Consider the following 21,358-nt stretch of genomic DNA (forward strand, 5'->3'; position numbering starts at 1 on the left):
CTCCATTAAACGCCTGTTGTATGTCTCATTTAATGCCTCCTACTAAGGATATATTGTCATAGAGAAAATCTAAACACTGGGGGTCAAAAATGACTTAATGGCACATGATCAATCAATCAATCAAAACAAATTTGAACCTGAAGATGCACTTCAACAATAACAGTTAATATTATTACCAAACTATACGCAAAGTACCCGGGACAGTTATTTGTCTGACATGGTACATGTCCTTGACTTATAACTTTCACTTAGTGACTGTTCAAAATTACAATAACATCGGGGAAAAAGCAGTTTATGACCATTCTTCAGACTTACAACCGTTGCAACATCCCCATGGTCACATGGTCAAAATTCAGATGCTTGGCAACTGACTCTGGGTCATGTGATCCCCTTTTGCGACTTTCTGACAAGCAAAGTCAATGGGGAAAGACAGGTTCACTTAATAACCAGCTTATCAACTTAACAACTGCAGTGATTCACTTAACAACCTTTAAGATTGTAAAATGGGACAGAATTAACTTAATAACTGTCTCGCTTAACAATGGATATTTTGGGTCAATTGTGGTCGTTAAATCAAAGATTACCTCTTTTACAATAACCCTGATTCCTCCCATTCTCAAAGCAAAATAAGAGAAGTATACCATCAACAATTGCAAAAAAAAAAAGCAGTAATGTGTGAAAACTACAAAATTAATTGTTGGGGCTGGTCCAGTTCACGACTATCTACATGTAAACCTGATTAAATTAATTTTTTGCTTGAACTTAAACATGTGGCTGAAATTCTCAGCCACCATAGCACATATGTTTGTGTGTGTACATCTTTCATTTGTTGTAGATGGAAGCTAAGATAGCTGAGCATATCTCTATCACTTAGAAGCATCACATAATTACAATAGTTGAAAAATAAGTCTTTATGTCAAGGGTATTGTAAAAAAAAATCAAGTATCAATCACAAATTACCAATACAACACAATAACAATACTGATTTCTAGGGAAAGGATATCCCTCTTAACAAATAGAATTGACAAAGGCATTGTAACAAGAGTTATTGTACACATGTAAAGATTGGAGTCAGTGTTAGAATGTTTCCATTTGAAGAATCTGAAGAAAACAGCACTTGCAGGCAAAATTTATGCACTGGTTGAAGTGCTCGGATCCACAGTCTTGAGACCTGCAAAAATCAGTCTTGAATACTGCCAAGTCCAAGTTGCTCAATTGTTATGCTCTAGGATGGGATACAAGAACAATGACGACGACGATGTGCTTAGACCATCCAGCCTAGAATTGGAAACACTACTCTCAGGACCGTACCGCAGCATGCCTGAAGCAAATACTGGAACGATATCTTCTTTCATCTTGCCCAAGAAACCAGTTTGTCAACTTCATCCTGGGCTAGGCATGGAAATGGTTTCATGCAACTTCCCTTAATCACATAGTGCAGTCCACAGATATTTTCAATATGAATCCAAACTGAAAGGATAAAAAAAATAAAAGGAGGTAACATAAGGATATTAGTCATGACCACCCCAAACACTTTTTAACTTTTACCTAGGATAGATGAGAACAAAAGCTAGTTCTTGTGGTAACAAAAATATTTGAAGCCACTAGTCTGAAGAAGACAGTGAAATTCAATTGCCATTGTGCAGTAATCCTCAACAATTCCTAAGACTTCATTTCTGATATGACTCAACATATTCTGATGAAGTTTGATATACTGCTGTGGTTATAACTCTTATATTTGGTTTGACTTGGTATTTATTTGTCCATTTGTTGTCACTTATGTCCTCTGGAATTGATCATTCTCAACCATTTATCCTCATTTCAATATACTCAATAGCCCTGCTCCTTCATAATTGCACTCTTTTATTTCTCTCTCCTAAGTTGTCTAAGAAGACAATTTTTATTAGATTCTAAATCAGAAAGTATTACATTACATGTAAAAGTATTACATTTTCTTCAAAGCCAGTGGGGAGGGAAACCAATCATTGCCTTTAAAATGTAACAGCAACCTACAACCAAAACTTTGATTTCAAGAACTAAAATTATTTATATCTTGCCTTTATTATTTTTACAAATATCTCAAGGCAGTGAACCTATCCAACATGTTTTCCTCCTATCTCCCCCACAAGAATCCTGCGAGGTGGTTGGTTGAGAGAGAAAGTGCCTGGCCCAAGGTCTCCAAGCCTAGGCTGGACTTGAACTCACAGTCTCTTGCTCTCTATTCCAGTGCCTTAACCACCAGACCAAACTGGCTCTCCCAATAAATCCCAGATTATAAAAAGATTACCTGGAAAAGGAGGCTAGCGTTAGAATACCCAGTAATAGCTCAACTGCGTAGAAGAAAAGCAGGATGGCATTCAGAATGGCTTCCAAACGCAAGGCATAGGTCTGCAGAAGTAGGTAATAGGCTGCCATCACTGCTGCTGGAAAGGTTAGTGCCAGGCTGATAGCAAGTGGCACTTTCCGCTGGCAAAGGTTGCCTTTGGAGCCTGTCAGGTATAACATATGGGACACAAAACACATGGACATTCAGCAGAAGTCGGAAACAATCCAGTAAACCGTTTCAGATGTTCACTTGAGAAAATGAACCACAGAAAGAATTGAGCTACAGGATCAAAAAGCAGTTCAATGCATGCTAACTTGAACTTAAATCTCTCTTAACAATTTTTTCTGCCCCTGGTTTTATCTGAGTCAATGATGCCTCAGATACTGCAAACTATATTCATTTGAACATAAACAGGACTCTGAGATTTCACTCAACAGAGGAAAGTGTGCGGAAAGTGTTGAAGTTTAGAATATATGGCACTATGTTCTGCATATCCTACTTTCAGTACACTTTCATGAAAATGACCTATTAGAAATAGTCTCTCCTAAAATGAAAGCAGGGATTCTGAACTTTACAAATTCTCAGGATCTGATTTCATATGGTCACAGATCAAGAGGGGCAGCCTGACTTATCAAACAATTCTATACTCATATATCAAATTGTACCATGGATCCTAACTACTCCCAAATAATTGTAACCCAAACTACACAAAGAAGGGATGTTCACTGCTATTTGCATCTATAATACACTACCACAGTTGAATAGAAACATTAAGGCCTGGGCACAATATACAGTAGGAGAATGCTGCCAGCATCTATATATTTATGTCTGCTTAGGACCACTTGTCGAAATCTCATAAATGTGTTGTTCTTAGGGAGCCAGGATTTATTTACTGACAATTTGATGAACAGCCTAAAGATGTGAAGGGGAGACCATCTAGTAAATTTAAAGGCCATCAAAGAAGCTCATATTTAACTGACAAATGCATGTGCTATTCCTTTAAATATCATGGTATATCTTTTGATGCTTACCAAAAAATATCCTTGTGACTTCAATTCCAAGATAGAGAAAAAGCATAATCAGGTCCAGAGCCAGATTAGCAGATGGATAAGGCAACAACAGACCTATAAAGATACACAAATGGCCATATGAATTGAAAGGAAAGCAAGATGCCCCTTTCCACCATTGTGTATGGGTGCATTAAGATCGGGGGGGGGGGGGCAAACTTCCAGGTAAGGTACCTTCAGGAAGACGGCAACAGGAAGCATTACCCCAAAGCAAGACGTGGAACCAGGTGAGAAGCTCTGACGGCTTCAGGAAAGGATGTCTGAAATCTATGTAATCTTTCATTGTTTGGTTTCAATAATTCTACTATAAAGAATGATTCTACAAAACCCTTGAATTTTATACAATCATAGGTTTAGTTACAGAATTAATGAGGAAATAAAAAGTCACATTTTTCTATGTTCAGCTTTCTTCAGGTAAGTCACAGATACCCAAGAAAGAACAAAGGAGTTTATGCAAAGCATGCCCTCCACTAACTTCCTATACTCACCTTTATAGACAAATATGAAAATCTCCAGCAAAAAGTATGTGGCATAATACCAGCCATTGAGGAACAGCAAAATTTCCAAAGGTGTAGACGAAAGCTGACGATCTAAGAGGTACAACCAAAACAGTTACATGTCTGTGATTTATTTTCATATTTTTTTCAAAAAGAAATGGATTTAACTTAGTCAATGTTACATTGAAAAGAACAGTTTCACCTACTACAAACCTAACGATAATAATTCTTATTCTGTTATAAATTTAAAATGATATTCTTAAAGATTATCTTCTGAATGTCTATATGTAGAATAGAATAACAGGAGTTGGAAGGGACCTTAGAGGTCTTTTAGTACAACCCCCTGCTTAGGCAGGAAATCCTACTACACTTCTGACAAATGGTTATCCAACATCTTAAAAATTTCCAGTGTTGGAGCATTCCACAACTTCTGGAGTAAGTTGTTCCACTGATTAATTGTTCTAACTGTCAAGAAATTTCTCCTTAGTTCTAAGTTGCTGCTCTAGATTAGTTTTCCACCCATTGCTTCTAGTTCTACCCTCAGGTGCTTTGGATAATAGATTGACTCCTTCTTTTATGTGGCAACCCCTGAGATATTGGAACACTACTATCATGTCTCCCCTAGCCCTTGTCATTAAATTAGACATACCCACTTCCTTGCAACTGTTCTTCATATGTTTTAGCCTCCAATCCCCTAATCATCTCTTCTGCTCTTCTCTGCACTCTTTCTAGAGTCTCAACATCCTTTTTGTGTCGAAACTGAATGCAGTATTCAAAGTGTGGCTTTACCAAGGCATTATAAAGTGGTATTAACACTTCACGTGATCTTGATTCTATCCCTCTGTTAATGCCAACCTACAACTGTTTGGCTCATATTGAAATGGTTGTCTATTAGGTTTCCAAGATCCCTCTCACGGTTACTATTGTTGAACAAGGTACTGTATCACATATACTATACCTGTGCATTTTGTTTTTTCTTGCCTAAATGTAGAAATTTACATTTAAATGTAGAGTGACACCAGTTGCTAGAGGGAACGGTGATGTATGTGCGGCTTGAAAAAGGCACAAAATATTTATCTTGCTCTTCTACAAGTGCAACCTGATCGCTGTATTTCAGATCTAGGATTCCCAAAGCACTAGGACTAATTACTACCAGCCCAATCTTTTATATTCCACCTTATTGTCATGGGCAGGTATGCTCTTCTCCTTCGCAAATTTGACTCAGAGCAGATAGTTTTATATTATTTTAACAGACATGATACTCAAGAGGTTTATTTATTTATTTATTTATTTGTCAAACCTATATAAGATAGTAGCAGTTTGTATATACATAAGTAAAAAGTAACAATAAAAGAGGACAATAGGACAGGGACAGTAATGCATAGTGGTGCGCTTATGCACGTCCCTTACAGACCTCTTAGAAAATGGGGAGAAGTCCACTGAGGACAACCTAAGGTTAAGATTTGGGGTTGGGGGGAAGAAACCACAGAGTCAGGTAGTGCATTCAGGCCTTGATCATTCTATTGCTGAAGTCGTATTTTCTGCAGTTGAGTTTGGAGCAGTTTACATGAGTTTGAATCTATTACCTGCTCATGTATTGCTGCAGTTGAAGGTGAAGTAGTCATTAACAGGAAAGACATTTTGGTATATGATTTTATGAAATATATTTAGGTCAGATCGGAGGTGACGTAGTTGTAAATGGTCTAATCCCAGTATTTCAAGTCAGTATTTCAAGTTACAAAACCGAAACGCATATTAAAATCTTAGAATTGCAGTTATCAGAGTCCCATCTTTCCGCTACCCAATTGGGACATCCGAAGATGATTTTTTTTTTTAACGGAAGACTGCTTCCCTTGAAATATGGGATTAAACGGGGACGTCTCAAATGATGCTCCTAACAGATGTGCAGTGCACCCTGCCTTGCTTTCGGGGGATGCCGGATTCACTGGCTCCTTAACGGCAGGCTCCCTTTCCTTTTCCCTTCCCTTCCGCGTGCAGGATCTCCTGCCACGGCAGCGTCTGGCGGTCCGGGGCTGGATCCCTTCCACCCCCTTCCGCGCTTGCATCGTTCCCTGCCCGAGCCTTCGAGCTTGGTAACCTGGAAGCGCGATACACCGCATCGCCCCCCCCCCCCACACCACCTCCCGCGCTTCCTTCATCACGTGACCTCGCCGTTCCTCCGGCACCCTGTCAAACCCGCCGAGCCTTCCACTTACGCCGAGGTGCCATCTTCCGTCTCCATGGACACCGCTACGCAAAAAAAAAAAAAAAGGGGGGGAGCGCCACTCCGATCGAGCTCACGAACGGAAGTCAAGGGGCAGATATTCCCAGCTCCCTCCCATAGAGAGAACGAGAGGGAAAGAGAGAGACGCGCCGCTTTGGGTTGCAGCGCCCGACGCAAGCTCAGTCTGGAAAGCTTGCGCCGGCAGTTACAGAATAACAGGAGTCGGAACGGACGTTGTTGGTCATGTAGTCCAGTTTTTCCCAACCTTGGCAACTTGAATATATCTGGACTTCAACTCCCAGAATTCCCCAGCCAGTTGGCTGGGGAATTCTGGGAGTTGAAGTCTAGATATATTCAAGTTGCCAAGGTTGGGAAACACTGATGTAGTCCAACACACACACACCACCGCCCAAGCAGGAGACTCTACACCAGGGGTCTCCAACCTTGGCCTCTTGAAGACTGAAGAATTCTGGGAGTTGAAGTTCACAAGTCTTCAAGGGGCCAAGGTTGGAGACACCTGCTTTACACCATTTCTGACGGATGCCAGTCCAGTATTTCCTTGAAAGCATCCAGTGATGAAGCTCCCACAACTTCTGAATGCAGGCTGTTCCATTGGGTGATTGTTCTCACTGTCAGAAAATTTCTCATTATTTCCAAGGTTTTAAATTTTATTTTATTAGAGTTGGAAAGGACCTTGTAGGTTATCTAGTCCAACCCCCTCCCCAAGCAGGAGACCCTACACTACTATGACAAATGTCACTCCAATCTCCCCTTGAAAGTCCCAAGTGTTGGAGCAGTCAGAACCTCCGCAGGCAAGCTGTTTCACTGGCTGATCGCTCTCACCGTCAGAAAGTTCCTCCTTATTGCCAGGTTAAATCTCTCATTCGTCAGTTTCCATCCATTATTCCTTGTCTGACCTTTGGGTGTTTTGGAAAATAGCTTGGCCCCTTCCTCTGTGTGTCAGCCCCTCAAATATTGGAATACTGCTATCATGTCTCCTATGGTGCTTCTCTTCATTAGACTAGCCATGCCCAGAGCTACTACAACTGAATAGTCAGAGCAGCAAAGGAATCCTACCAGGCGGAAGTTGCTGCTATTGCTGCTAACAGTGCGCTGCGCATAGAGCTTCAGGTCTCTGGCCTGCGAGTGTGCGTCCCAGCAACATGTTGCTTCTGCACATGCACAGGAAGCAAAATCTCATGAGGGGTTGCACGTGCAAGAGATTTCAGCCATTTTTTTGCTTCTGCGCATGCACGGAAGCAAAAATTCTCCAAAACCTTGCACGCATGCATGTCCCCTGCACATGCTCATAAGAAAAATCTCACGTGCACACGAGAAACCCAAAGTTGTGTGCACAGCTCCAGTCTTACTACTGGTGTAGCGTCCTCATCCTTACTGAGCCGAGGTGGCGCAGCAGGTAGAGTGCTGTACTGCAGGCCACTAAAGCTGACTGATAGATCTTCAGGTCAGCAGTTCAAATCTCATCACCGGCTCAAGATTGACTCAGCCTTCCATCCTTCCAAGGTGGGTAAAATGAGGACCCGGATTGTGGGGGCAATATGCTGGCTCTGTTAAAAAGTGCTATTGCTAACATGTTGTAAGCCGCCCTGAGTCTAAGGGCGGCATTAAAAAATCGAATAAATAATAAATAATACCAGTAGAAACCTGATACTGAATCCTATCCACCCTCAAGTCAATCCTGGGGCAAGGCAATGTAGAGGCCGATTGTAGCCTCCATCTCAGTGGCAAGCCACATTGTCCTTTTCCAAAGAACTTCAGAATAAGGAAAGGAGCTTTCTCTGATAGGCAGGATATCTTTGAGTCGTAAAATGCTTATCGGTTGGCACCTGTGCTTGCAATTTACCTTTCATCAGCTGATCTTGCCTTTTATCAACTGGATTTTCCACCATTTTTCTCCAAAGGTAGGTACAGGTAGACCTTGACTTACAACAGTTTGTGTAGTGACCATTCAAAGTTACAATGTCACTGAAAAAAAGTGACTTATGACTGTTTTTCACACCTAGCGACCCCTGCAGCATCCCCGTGGCCATGTGATCAAAATTCAGGTGCTTGGCAACTGATTTCATATTTTTGACGGTCGCAGTGTTCCGGGGTAATGTGTTCACCTTTTGTAAAAATCCGACTAGCAAATGGGAAAGTCAGATTTATTTAACAACCGTGCTACTAACTTAACAACTGCAATGATTCACTTAACAACTTTGGAAAGGTCATAAAATAGGGTCAAATTCACTTAATAGCCATCTTGCTTAGCAATAGAAATTTGGGGCTCAATTGTGGACGTATGTCGAGAACCACATGTACTGTACTGAAGTTGCAGTGAAGGGCTTCTATAGACTGCCACTTCTGTCTGCAACTGGAACAACTGGGTTTGTGCAACACACAGGACATATATCTCTAAAGCAGTTTAATGTTACTACCCTCCAGTCTATGAGGCTGTACAAAGGATAGCAGTATGAGTGTGCTCTGCTTTGCTTTGTTTATTCAATATTTATTCAACCTTTCTAATACCGCAATATCGATAGAAGAAAACCACAATTGAGCCCGAAATTTTGATTGCTAAGTTTGTTAAGTGTGTTTTACAACTTTTACTTTTCAGTTTAGTGAATCACTGCAGTTAAAGTTAATTAATGTGGTTGTTAATTGAATTTAGCTGCCCCATTGACTTTGCTTGTTAGAAAGACACTGCAACCATCATAATAAATATGAACCATTTGCCAAGCAGCTGAATTTTGATCACATGAATCATCGGGATGCTACTGTATAATGATTATAAGCAGTAATGCACAGCCAAAATTTTTACTGTCACACTGTGGGTGTGGCTTATTTTGTGGGTGTGGCTTGATGGCCATGTGACCAGGTGGGAGTGGCTTGAATGATCATCATTGTTCAAGTGAACTATTAAGTCCCCATTTTACAACCTCACCAGTGTCACTTGCTGGGGTGACAATTTGCTTCGTGTTTCCCACTTTTTTCTTCTTTCCTCCTCCCTGGCCTCGAGAAGTGGCTGAGTGAGGCTGGAGGGGAGCCTGGCAGGAGAGAGGGAAGCTCATCCGAGGCCAGGAAGGTAGAAAGAGGAAAAAAGCGAGGAGTGGGCAGCAGCTGCAGCAGGGGGAAAAAAGAGAGCCGAGCGGAGACCAGTAATCCAGGAAGTGACTGCCATCGGTCAGCTGGAGTTGTGCACGCAGCTTCATTTCACCAGGGGAACTGCGTTCCATCCTGTCCTGCCTGCTTCCCATCCCTGATAAACACTTGTAAGTCACATTTTCAGTCCCTTTGTAATATTGAATGGTCACTAAACAAATGATTTACATCAAAGACTAACTCTATTTGTAGTTCATGGGTCATAACACTTGAAAATGTTACCTAGTTTGGTAATTAAATGTCTGCAAGAAAGCCACCATCAGAGAGCAGCAAGGACCTTTCAAATAAGTGTAGTGTAGTGCTATGTGACATTCTTTCAAACCCTTGAAAGAATGTCACATAGAAGATTACGGCTTGTTCTGTAGCATTCCATTGTGCAGAACTAGAATAATGGATTTAAGTTACAAGAAGGAATATTCTAATTAAATGTTGGAAATTAAATCGTTACAGACAAGAGTAGTGGAACAAACTATCAAGTTAGTTATATATTGTTTTTCACCAGGTATGTTCAAGCAGAGGCTGAAAAGTTACCTAAGATTCTCTAATTTGGATGCCATGTACAAACACTCCATAGGTTTCCAATCTGTAATTCTAAAATATAATGCTGGATTTTCTATGTGAGAAAGTTTGCTATCTTAATCTGATCTATACCCAGTAACTAGTATTCCAATAACATACACTTTATTTTGGGCTTAATATATTATGCAAATAACAAAGGTTAAATAAAATATGACTTTGCATATTCAGTTAACCAAGTTAACCAAGCCACCCAGAGTCCTTCAGGAATTGGGCAGCACATAAATTAGATTAAAGAAATATAAATAAGATTAACTGTTAAATATGCTTCTTTTTCACATTCTGTTTATAATGTAATATTATAATTTGATTTAAGATCAACATAATGAATATGTACACATGGAATATTGTTCCAAAGCTTAACTTTGCATGAACCCTCTGTTATTATTAGATCCTACCAACCCCCCCCCCCCAACAACCCCCCCCCAAACCCAACCCCCAACCCCCTTCCCCTGAATCACACTTTGATTATTGCAAAATGGCAGGTTTATTTTCTCATAACTTATAAAAGTAGTACAAAAGAAAAAAGTCAATGAGAATACATTTGCTTATTGTGAAGGTTTGAAACTAAATCATATTGCTCATAATAAAGACAAGGGGACCTTTTAAGAGATAGCAAACAGATTAAGGGAATATTTTCAAAAATAAACTGCAGTACTGTTACTTGAAAGTTCTCAGCCAAACCAATTTGGCACGTCATATATTCCTCAAAAAAAAAAATTATAACCAACTCCTGAAAGTGCAGTATGCAGACCTGAGAGGATAAGTGGAAGCCTGATAGTTATGTAGTAATAAGAGACTCCATAGAAGAATGGTATTGTAGATTAAATCGTCATAAAAAGTTAATATGCAAACTATTAAAAAATGAGAAGAAAACTTGCTTCAGGATACTGATTAAGGTCTCTTTGACATTCCAGCAGTCCATGTAACTCAGAAGTAGCTCTCAACTACGGAGTTGAGCAAACTCTTTCCGTAACCAAACAGAGTCTTGATAGAAACGTGGGTCTCCCAGATGAACGGCTGTTCTTTTGTAGAAATAGTAATATAGCACAGCCACTGCAATAAAAAAGGATTGTGTTATCAAAGTTCTCAATTCTCCCCTTCTTTTGTGTGTGTGTGTGTCTTCAGGTCATTCTTGACTCCCGGTGACTCTATGGAAAAGTCCATGTAATTTTCTGGGAATCATTTTTCAGAAGTGATTTGCCACAATGTTATTCCTAGGGCTGAGAAAGAGTGACTGGTCCAGATTTTACCTAGGTGGCTTTATACCTAAAACAGGACTAGAACTCACAATCTCCCACTGTTTTACTTCAGTGCCTTCAACTACTATGCCAAACTGGCTCTCCAGCTTCCTCCAGTCAAGAAAATGTCACCATCGCTCGGGAGGGGATTTCTACTTTCGGGGAATATTTCAAAACTTTCCAGAAGTATTTACTAGCAAATCTGTGAAAGGGCAGATGGTTTGCATGCCAAATCCAGCATCTTCAGAGAGGGCTCAGAAAGGCTTGCCTGAAAACTCAAAGAATCATTGGCTGGTGACTATACATACCATATTTTTCGGAGTATAAGATGCACCTTTTTACCCTCAAAAAGAAGGTGAAAACTTGAGTGTGTCTTGTTCACCGAATGTAGCGCCCCCCCCCCCCCATCCCTTGGTCTCTGCCTCCTAGCAATTTACCTCCTTACAGCAAACAGGGCAGAGCCTGTTTAGCCAAGCAACTTAGTATCAGCTTCCCGACCCTCATTTGAGTGAAGCTGGCCAGTGGCCACATGCTAAAATGAAAGTGAAACTAAAACTGCAAGGAGGCAAACCTGGAGGGAGAGGCAGAATTTTATTTTCTTGTGCTAATCAGTTGCTGAATCTGGATGCAAGAAGGTAAGTCAATAACTATAAATGTCTGTGGAATGTTCAAATTATTAGACTGATTTTTAAAGACTGCTTTATTATTGTTCTAGACACTTGAACAAAATGAAGAAGCTTTTTAAAATAAATGCTTGATCTGAAGAGGCCGAGTGCTATTGCATCTTTTTTTAAATAGCAGATAATGTATACTTCCAGAAAGCCAATTTTAACAGCTCTGTACAAGAATAATGTGGAATGTAACAATGTCCTATTTAGTATTAAGATAAAGCAGCTGAATTAAATCTTGACTTGACTACATATTTGTAGTAGATCTATTTAAATAATTGGGAGATGTTAGTGTGATTATATTTATGAAAACTTTCTGGCATTAATATATGGCCATAATTTACAATTCTCCAATTCTTTGGTATTTCTATGGGTCAGGCACACATGCACAGAAATACACAGCAAACAGTGTATATCATCTATGCTGTTTGCTGTTTGACAAATTGCTGGGAGGCAGAGGCCTTTTTTCCCTTGTTATACTCCCTCCAAAAACAAAGGTGCATTTTATACTCCAAAAATAGGGCATATCTAATGTCTGACATAGATATCTGATACAATTCCTACATTTCTCATATGCTGTCCCATTAATTTACATAGGAAAAATGCTGACTATACCATCTTCATTAAAAAGTTCAAAAGTCTTGACACAAAGGGAAATGACACAACTTAATTCTTACCTAATCTCTGGAAAACAAACAGAGTCTGCATCTCATTAGTCCATACAAAGATGTTTGCATTTTCCCAGCGGCAATTCTATTTAAAAAAAGAAAAGCATAAAAAGCATTTTAAAAAAATATTATATTCAATATTTCTATAATTGGAAAGTAGCATAAGGTTTCCCCTTGACATGTCAGTAGAGTTTATCATCAAATAATTAAACAAATGGAAACATGCAGTATAGTTTAATGTGTACTTAATTCCCATTTATTGCTTTGCATTCAAACACTTCCCATACTAATTGTTCAAATTTTCTGTTTGGCCAGAATCAAGAGTTTCCAAAACAAACATATATCTATAGTAAGTTCCAGTAAAACTAGCATCTTCTTTAAGTAATCATGCACTAGTTTACATATTTATCTATATTATTTGATTGTAATAGTTTTGCATGTTTATATATAACTAGGATTTAATTTGATTTTACCCAGCAATTTTGTTTACCTTTTAATATTGATTCCTAATACCATTTTTCCAGCTGGACATTGGTTAACTAACTGGCAGATCGTTCTAATGACTTTTTTTTTCAAATCTTGGAAAATCTAACATTCACTTAATATCGGTTTCCCCCACTATTGCCTGCCCTACTCTATGCATTCATAAAAAGGGAATTAATTTTTAAAATTGTGATACAGGAATGAATAAAAATAGGATAAAGATTATTTCCCCATTCATTTATGGACTAATTTGGACTGACATGTAGACTTCAAATCCTAGATTGCACCCTCCGTCTTAGGCTTTTACATGTCTGCAATTCTTTCTCACTGAGATCTATTTCATAGGATAAGATCCTTTCTCTTAAACTGACGGAAATGTCTAGCTGACAATATGAACTGAAAAACTAACTTTGATAATATTCCACTAATGTTCAACTCAGGATAATTTTGTCAAGTGCACATTGCAGCAATAGGTTTTACAGATTTCCCTCAAAGAAAACATTCTCTTTCAGCTGCCTCCATCTCTAAACACTGGATTGCTTGGAGATAGGAATACCTGGCAGAGTACCGGTAGTTTCCCCTGGCCCTCTGGAAGACCAAGAATGTAGATGGCCATACAGTGGTTCTCAACCTGGGGGTCGGGATCTCTTTTGGGGTTGAATGACTGTTTCACAGGGGTCACCTAAGACCATGGGAAAAGACAAATTTCCCATGGTGTTAGGAACTAAAGCTTCTATTCTAGTATCTTGGAACATATTTTTACAATCCGACCAAACAGCCGCCCTGAGTCTACGGAGAGGGGCAACATACAAATCTAATAAATAAATAAACAAACAAGCAAACAAACAAATAAATAAATCAGGCATTTACAGTGGGGGTGTCCCTCTGACCTTCCTGCCAAGCATCTTAAAGCTCTGTTGGGAGAATTGGTGCTAGACTAATAGTTGGGGGTCACCACAACATGAAGAATTATATTAAGAGGAGGCGGCATTAGAAAGGTTGAGAACCACTGATGTACATGGCCAAGTTAATCTTTATTCCTATTTAAAAAAGCAATTAAAAAGCAACAAAATGGGATGCCAAAAGAGGTGTGTAGCAATTGAGAGAAAGAAAATGAAATCTTGTAAGGCTATCTCAAACCATATGACCTCAGCATGGAAATCACAACAGCTCTGAACAAAAGCCAATTTAAAAGGCCAACAACATTTAATATTTTTAAAGAGAGGTTTTGCCAGCAAACAAGAATTGTATCAGCCCAATGATTGATGTAAGTATTGCTGTGATGTAGTAGCTACAGTTCAAATCCCATCCATGCAGTGACTTTGGAAAAATCTCAAGTCTAATCTACAAACAGAACAGAAAAGGCTTCGAATTCCTAAACCTAGAAAAAAAACTAGGCATATTTGCAACAAATACAAAAATCAATATCTTGCTCTACAACATCTCAACTTTTTTCTAGAACTTCTGTAAAATACCATAGTAGGTCTTCACTTTTTCAATTAAAATATATTCAAATATAAAATGCAAAGCCAGAAAGTAAAGTATATTACATAATTCTCTTTAATTCATAAATATCTGAATCAATTGAAAAATTGTGTACCTGTATTGTTCCTTTCTCTGAGAAGCCCTAGAATTCAAGTTTCCACTTTAGTTATAACCAAAATAAAATACAATTGAACCCCTTCCTTCAAATCTTTCAAGGATTAAACATTCATATACCATATGGGAAGAGTTTGAGTGCTGGAGAGAAGCCGAGGAACATAGAAAGGTTAATCGGATCACCAGATTTATAAAGCACGTCAGACTTATTCTAGCTACCAACAACAAATCCCACAAAATCCTCTTAAATTTCTGACTAAGTAAGGTTTTGGCCCAAACAGTCTAAGCAACTGAACCTAGACTGCTCTCCAAGTGGGAAGCTTTATCAAACGGGATGAAAAATATTAGTTTCAATATAAGAAGAAACAAAAATCAATTAAACAGATGCAAAACAAAAGGGTGAAAATAGGAGATGACAAGAAACAGATATGGGTTCTGATATGTGATTCACTAATTAATTAAAAACTAGACATATTTTTGGGCCATCTATATATTCTGTACTTACAAAGGGGCGGCATACAAATCTAATAAATAATAATTGTTTATAAAGTAAAATAATGTCTCTGATGTGATTGGCTGCACCCTTTAACAATTTCAATAATAGTTACAGAAAAGATACAATTGCTGTTGAATATTTATACATTAAAGTCATCTCATGGGTTAGTTGTGCAGTTATTATTATTATTTTATCCTCCCTTATAAATATATGTGACTCAAGGAATTAAATGCTGCTATATTCCAGTCTATTTTCCTGACTTTTTATTAAGAATTTTGATTACTAACACAGACTAAATTTAAAGAGAAGAAAAAATATAAAATGTGCTGGAAAAAAGGAAGAAAAAGTAAAGAAAACAAACAGTAAAGAAATAAAAAGAAATATATAAAGAAATGACTTCTAACATACATCAAACAAGTATAAACAAAGTTAGTAGTCCTTACGAGATATCTCTTCATAATATATTCTATTCATTATCTATAAGCAAATCCGTAAAACATCAACTTTTTCAATCCTGAAGTCAGCAAAAGCACATAAAGGATTGCAAAACATTGGGGAGGGGGGTATTTTTAAGCTTGATCAAATAAACTATATTCCTTCCTTTTACTTCTAATAGTTCTAATGTTTACTCCCATCAAATATTGTTGAGGGTATTTCATTTCTCTTCAATTTTCTTCACCACATAATTGTTTCAGACCTCCTATATAGATCCAATAAGAAAATATTTTACAGATTGTTTTCTTGGTTGATTATTTATATTTCCTTTTAGTTTTAAAAACTTCAGCCAGTTTCTTTGTATATCCAATAAAGTGTCCTTTTGCAAATAATTATTTTGGCCTGTCATTTGTAGCTCTACTTTTAATACTTTCTCAAATAAAATGTTCCATTTCAGTCATTGCTTCATTAACATCTTTTAGACATAGTAAATATGTATTGGGAGATATCATTACTGACAATATTATTATTATACTTACTAACTTTAAGATCCAATCTTTAAAGACCTCCATTAATGTTTCCATTAAATGTTTAATCATCCTGTAAATCCAAGTACTTATAGGTTTTGTATTTTTTCTCGTACTTAAAATCTTTAGTCCACTCTAATGTCCAATTGCTAAAACCATCACTTATATTTTGTTATGACTTACAATTACCAGGCTAATTGAAATAATTCTGTTACTGTTCAGAAGTTGTTTACTTGGTACAGCTAATTCCAAAATCTTATAGCAAAATCAGCATTTGAAATTTATCTTGACCTATAATCCATTTAGAACTTTGGTAATCAAAATCTTATTTAGCTTTTTGCTGCTGATTTCAAGAGTGGAAGGTAATTTCACCTAATGATTTTTCATACTTGTTATTCCAAAGGTCTTGAATAGCTTTGAGATAATTAATAGGTGATTTCCAAAAGAGATTAGAAAGTGAGCCTTGCAAACTTAGTGTTCTTTAAAAGGTCCCATTGCAGTTGCAAGCCAGATGGCTAATCCCCTCTTCTTCCAACCTTCATGGAAAACCACTATCCTGTGATCTTGTTGGAGCATAGTGGATGATTTCTCATGCACTCCTTATATGAAGAAATTCAAATGATTTGTCTATTCATTGGTTCCTTGACAGCCAGACCTCAGCTTCACTTTTGCAAATATGTCTTAAGTACACCAAATCTCTCCCAGAAGTCCCCCATAATGATAACCCTGTGAAGTGGATTGAGCTAAGAAAATGATTGGCCCAAAGGGAGCTGGATTTCGTGCCTAAAGCAAGCCTAGAAACATACAATCTCTTTGTTTTTTAGGTCAGCACATTATCCACTATACCAAATAAGTCCACAGGTTTCTGTAATGGTAAATGAAACTGTTACATTGTTATTAAGATTTGTTACATCTTAATAAGGGTCATTAGAGAGCCACAAAACAAAAGTAGCAGCATTGATTCTTCCTCAACCCAAATAAATATAGACTGACTTTAGGAGTACAGAACCTTAGAATACTGTATATGTTGTTTATGTTTTATGTCCAACAATGCTGCCTAGAAAAATCAACATTTATAAAGACTGCAAGGGATAAACTCACTTAGAGGGATGCAGTATATCAATAAGAGTATTTGATGTTCTAATTTACTAAACATAATATTGGAACATTGACAATCTGTAATAGGGCATTTACGAACACAACATGCAACCACTGCTAGGCCTCTCATTCAATTATCTAAGATAGCGCATATTTTAAGGATCACAGAAATCACCAACATAAATATATATGGCAAGTGAGAGACATTCCCCATTATAAATTACATTATCAAGAATAAAAGTTCTATTTATTTGAAATTATTAGAAAATACTTGACCAATGCATGTGTATGAAACTATGTGAGATGAAACTGAAAGACTGAACTGTTATTTTTAAAAAGCATCTTAGGTAGAAATTTACTAGGGAAAGTCAGTTGAAAGTCCTCTTGGGTCTAATTAAATATGTCAACTGAGTCAATAGTAATAAAAGGGTAGATTTGTCCATGTTTGCCTAAAATGCACATGGCATCATGCAAGCATAGAGTAGCTAGTTTAAGGTTCAGTGTGTTTTGGAAACCTAGCCAACTGGATTAATTCAGGAAAGCACGGATAAGTATATGGTGTTTAAAAAGGCAGTAAAATTTCTTCTAACTTAAAACTTCACATTTTAAAAAAATACAAGGAAAATTATCTAAATGTAACTGTTTGCATCTTAACATATCTTAGTCACACATGCCACATCAGAGTTTATGTCACTGACCAACTGGAGAGAGGATGTTAATCTAACACTTGCTGTAGAACAAAAACAAAAACACGACTATTAACACATAGTTCCTGCTGGTCTACAAAGTAAAGTATACCCTAATACAGTAATCAAATCATATAATTCTTTAGATTTGAAAATTCTTTCATCCAATTTACAATTAATTTCTATTCTACAAATTATTCATAGGTGGATTATATACAGAAGTGGTTACTGGCATGCACTAAGTTCTCTGCTTGCTTGACAGGGATCATAGTACTGTAGGAGAGATAGACGTGGAAATCTACAAGCAGTATTTTGCAAAATATTTCAGATATTTCTTATTTTAATCCATTACACTGCATTTTATTTATTTATTTATTTATTTATTTATCCATTCATTCATTCATTCATTCGTCTTCTATGCCGCCCAATCCCAAAGGACTCGGGAATTTTATAGTATCCAATTTATTTCCTCCTACTTTTAAATTTACTAAGCTAGTCACAAATAGAAAACATATATCAACTTCAACAGGCTCACATGGAAAATCAAATTATTTTCCCCACCTTCATTCTTGCCAGCATTCCTCTAACAAAATTATTTTATGGACCACAACCCATTTGTGTGTATTGAACAGATGCATACTGAACAGATGTGTATTGAATTCAATGATGGGAAAATAAACCACTCATGCACAGTGGATTTCAATATAAATTTATCTAATTCCAATATTCAAGATAAGTAAACCTCTTTAAGAGCCAAACATAATCATTTCTTACCATGACCCATATGTGAAAAGATATACTCAATGCAAGGTATGTTGCTGATAAGATAATAGTTGCTTTAAATTTGTGAAACAGGAGATTGACCAGGCCGGCTTGAAAAACAAAAGTGTTGAAGAACATGAGAAAGACGATGATGACATTGAAGAGGATGGCAATATCTTGAATGCTGTAGGGGGAAAAAATACTTCTTAAAAAATGAAACAGAGATTGACATAGCCCCATACATCCTACAAAAATGGGTTTGCTTTTTACAAATAGAGAATACAACAATAGGGCTGCTAAAATCTCTTTTGCCTATCTTTCCACTGGGATATTACTGTCTCATTAATAACAAGAAAAAGAGATCCCAAAGCTCTTGTTTAAAAGACTGCCATGGAAATAAGAGTCATATTGAGCTCCCTGCTTGCCCCCAGTTCCATTTTTCTTTGCTACTCCCTAAGCACAGTGATCTGACTAATACACCATGCATATAGAAATATTTTAATACATTGTTCAAACCAGCATAGGTTATGAGTAATCTATACAAATTGATGTTAGATTTTAAAAATGTTTTATTTTATTACTTAATAGAAATCAATTAAGATATTGTCTGGCTTTCTCTGTTTTCCTGAATGAAGGCAACCCAAGAAGAGCAGAAACTAAAGATACAATTCTATGAATATTTACCCCAAAGTACATTCCAATCTACCCAACAGACATTGTTCTTTGATAAGTGGTTTGGGGGAGGAGCGCTGAGTTAGTCTTGATTTCTGACAAATGGGCAACTAGACAAGTTGTTGCATTTTTCTGTGCAATGTTTTTAAAGTCGGCTTGCCTTCTTCCCAGGAATATTAGAAAGTCACCAACTTGGGATTGGTGTGTATGCATGTTGTTATGTCCATTTTATACTAGTTTTATTAGGATTTTAGAGATTAGATAATATTTTTGACTTCTTCTATTGTTTTGTAATTCTTTTATTGTTGTAAACCGCCTGAGTTCTTCGGGATTAGGCGGCATAGAAGTCAAATTAAATGAATGAATGAATGAATGAATGAATGAATGAATGAATAAATAAATAAATAAATAACTCCAAATCACTGCTTGACTGCTTAAGGTGGGACTAGAACTCAATTATCCAGTTTCCAGCGTGGTGCCTTTGGCCACTATACCAAACTGGCTCTCAAGTGTTTTGTTTCCTAGCATAAAAATTGCAGGCCTTTGCATATGAGATTACATGGCTTGTTTTTATGGCTTCTTCTTTAAAAAAAAAAAAAAAAATTGTATACCATCTGGAGTCACATTTTGAGATGGGTGGCCATATAAATGATTCATTAATTAAAAACTCCGGTACAGACTGAAACATTTCTTTATGAACATCTCTTAGAGAATCTTATAAAAATAACTACAGTTCCCTTCATGGACCATTTTGGTCTTGACAACAGTTTTAAAATCTACAGAACCCTCTTTCGCCGCTTTCACTTTACTGCTGTTATTATGACAAAACCAAGTCATTCTGCAAAGAATATGTACTAAGGAACATATGCAAGTCTTTACTACTCACATGAACAGCACAAGCTGGATGACAGGAGCCATGCGAAGCAATTCTGAGAAAGAGTTGACAAAGAGATCATAGGACAAGAGGAGGAATTGCAAAGACAGCACCAGGCTGTAATTGCTGGTCTGGAGCATCTTTCTTCCCTCAGATTCTGGGATCTCAGCCTCTGCATTCCAGGCAGTTGAACCAGCTTATACTCATGTTATGAAAGAGGCAAGCTTCTTCCTCCAGATAGATTTGCTGAGATGGAAAAGTAAATGGAAACAAAAGTAACAATGAAAGAGACAGACATTTTATTAATTGCTGCTTAGGTCAGATCCAAATAGCAAAGAATGATCAAGCACTATTCCTTGAAAAGGGGTAAAAAAAGATACCTTGCTAAATCAAAGAAAATCTTTTTCCCCCTTTTCTTTTCATGCATTCAAGTCATTGTAGACTTCCGGTGATTGCCTGGAATAATCCCTGCAGGATTTTTTGGGGGTTTTTTTTGGGGGGGGGCAAAGTTTTTCCGAGGTTGACCCCCCCTTGCCTGCTTTTAGGACCCAGAGGATCTGATTTAAAGTAATCCCGCTAAGCGAGGACTAAAACTCACAGATCTCCCGGTTTCTAGTCTGGTATCTTAACAGCTACAGCAAATTGGCTCTTTGTTTTTAATACAGTACATGTATTTTTAAATTGCCAACAGAATGTTTATACAGAATACTGCATTACTTTTGAAACCCAAAACATGGCCCGTAATCCAGCATTTCTAGACCTGGGACAGGACCACGGGGGTTTTTTGGGTGGTGGTGGTGGTGAGTGGGAATGGAGGCAGCGGACGATCGCCTCCGCTTATGTGGGAAAGGGGGAAACGCCCACCTCTAAGATACAAGACTTCACTTAATGCAGGACTTACCTGTGTTACACAAGCCCGTTGCAACCGGAGGCTCCGAGATCTCTCATAGGAGTCGAATTTACACCTTCTGAGGAATCGAATACGGCTCCGTGCTGTGTTAACGACCCACGAGAAACCGGAGGAAGCGCAGTCGCTGCGCCGGGGCAGCCCCGCGACGAGGAGCAAACGAGGCAGGACAGTTACTTCGCGCCGCCACAACCGGTCCCCATGGCGATAGCGCAGCGGCTCGGAGGAGGCGCCGAAGCCAGAAGGCCCGGAAGTGCAGCCGGGGCCGCGGAGATCATAGATGCCTTAGAGGCCGAAGCCGAGGAGTAACTTCGGGATGCCTTGGGCGCTTCTTCACCAAACATACTATCGCCTCGATCCTCAAGCAACCTAAAGAGGGTGGTGCTACGG

At 38.0% G+C, this 21,358-nt stretch overlaps 2 protein-coding genes across 2 annotated transcripts; both read right to left on the bottom strand.

Annotated features, from left to right (window-relative positions):
- Nucleotides 1-896: 896 nt before the first annotated feature.
- TMEM216 (transmembrane protein 216) lies at nucleotides 897-6,161 on the bottom strand. The gene is made up of 5 exons (XM_070735900.1): nucleotides 6,107-6,161; nucleotides 3,882-3,983; nucleotides 3,358-3,450; nucleotides 2,288-2,489; nucleotides 897-1,470 (listed from the first exon to the last, which is right to left on the bottom strand). Exons 1-5 carry the CDS (start codon nucleotides 6,117-6,119, stop codon nucleotides 1,455-1,457), a joined length of 426 nt encoding a protein of 141 aa, XP_070592001.1. The 5' UTR covers nucleotides 6,120-6,161; the 3' UTR covers nucleotides 897-1,454.
- Nucleotides 6,162-10,323: 4,162 nt separating this feature from the next.
- TMEM138 (transmembrane protein 138) lies at nucleotides 10,324-21,177 on the bottom strand. Its single transcript, XM_070735911.1, has 5 exons — nucleotides 20,963-21,177; nucleotides 20,074-20,307; nucleotides 18,528-18,699; nucleotides 12,439-12,514; nucleotides 10,324-10,908 (listed from the first exon to the last, which is right to left on the bottom strand). Exons 2-5 carry the CDS (start codon nucleotides 20,199-20,201, stop codon nucleotides 10,796-10,798), a joined length of 489 nt encoding a protein of 162 aa, XP_070592012.1. The 5' UTR covers nucleotides 20,202-20,307; nucleotides 20,963-21,177; the 3' UTR covers nucleotides 10,324-10,795.
- Nucleotides 21,178-21,358: the final 181 nt, after the last annotated feature.

The sequence above is a fragment of the Erythrolamprus reginae genome, chromosome 1 (genome assembly GCF_031021105.1).
Source record: "Erythrolamprus reginae isolate rEryReg1 chromosome 1, rEryReg1.hap1, whole genome shotgun sequence".
NCBI lineage: Eukaryota > Metazoa > Chordata > Lepidosauria > Squamata > Dipsadidae > Erythrolamprus > Erythrolamprus reginae.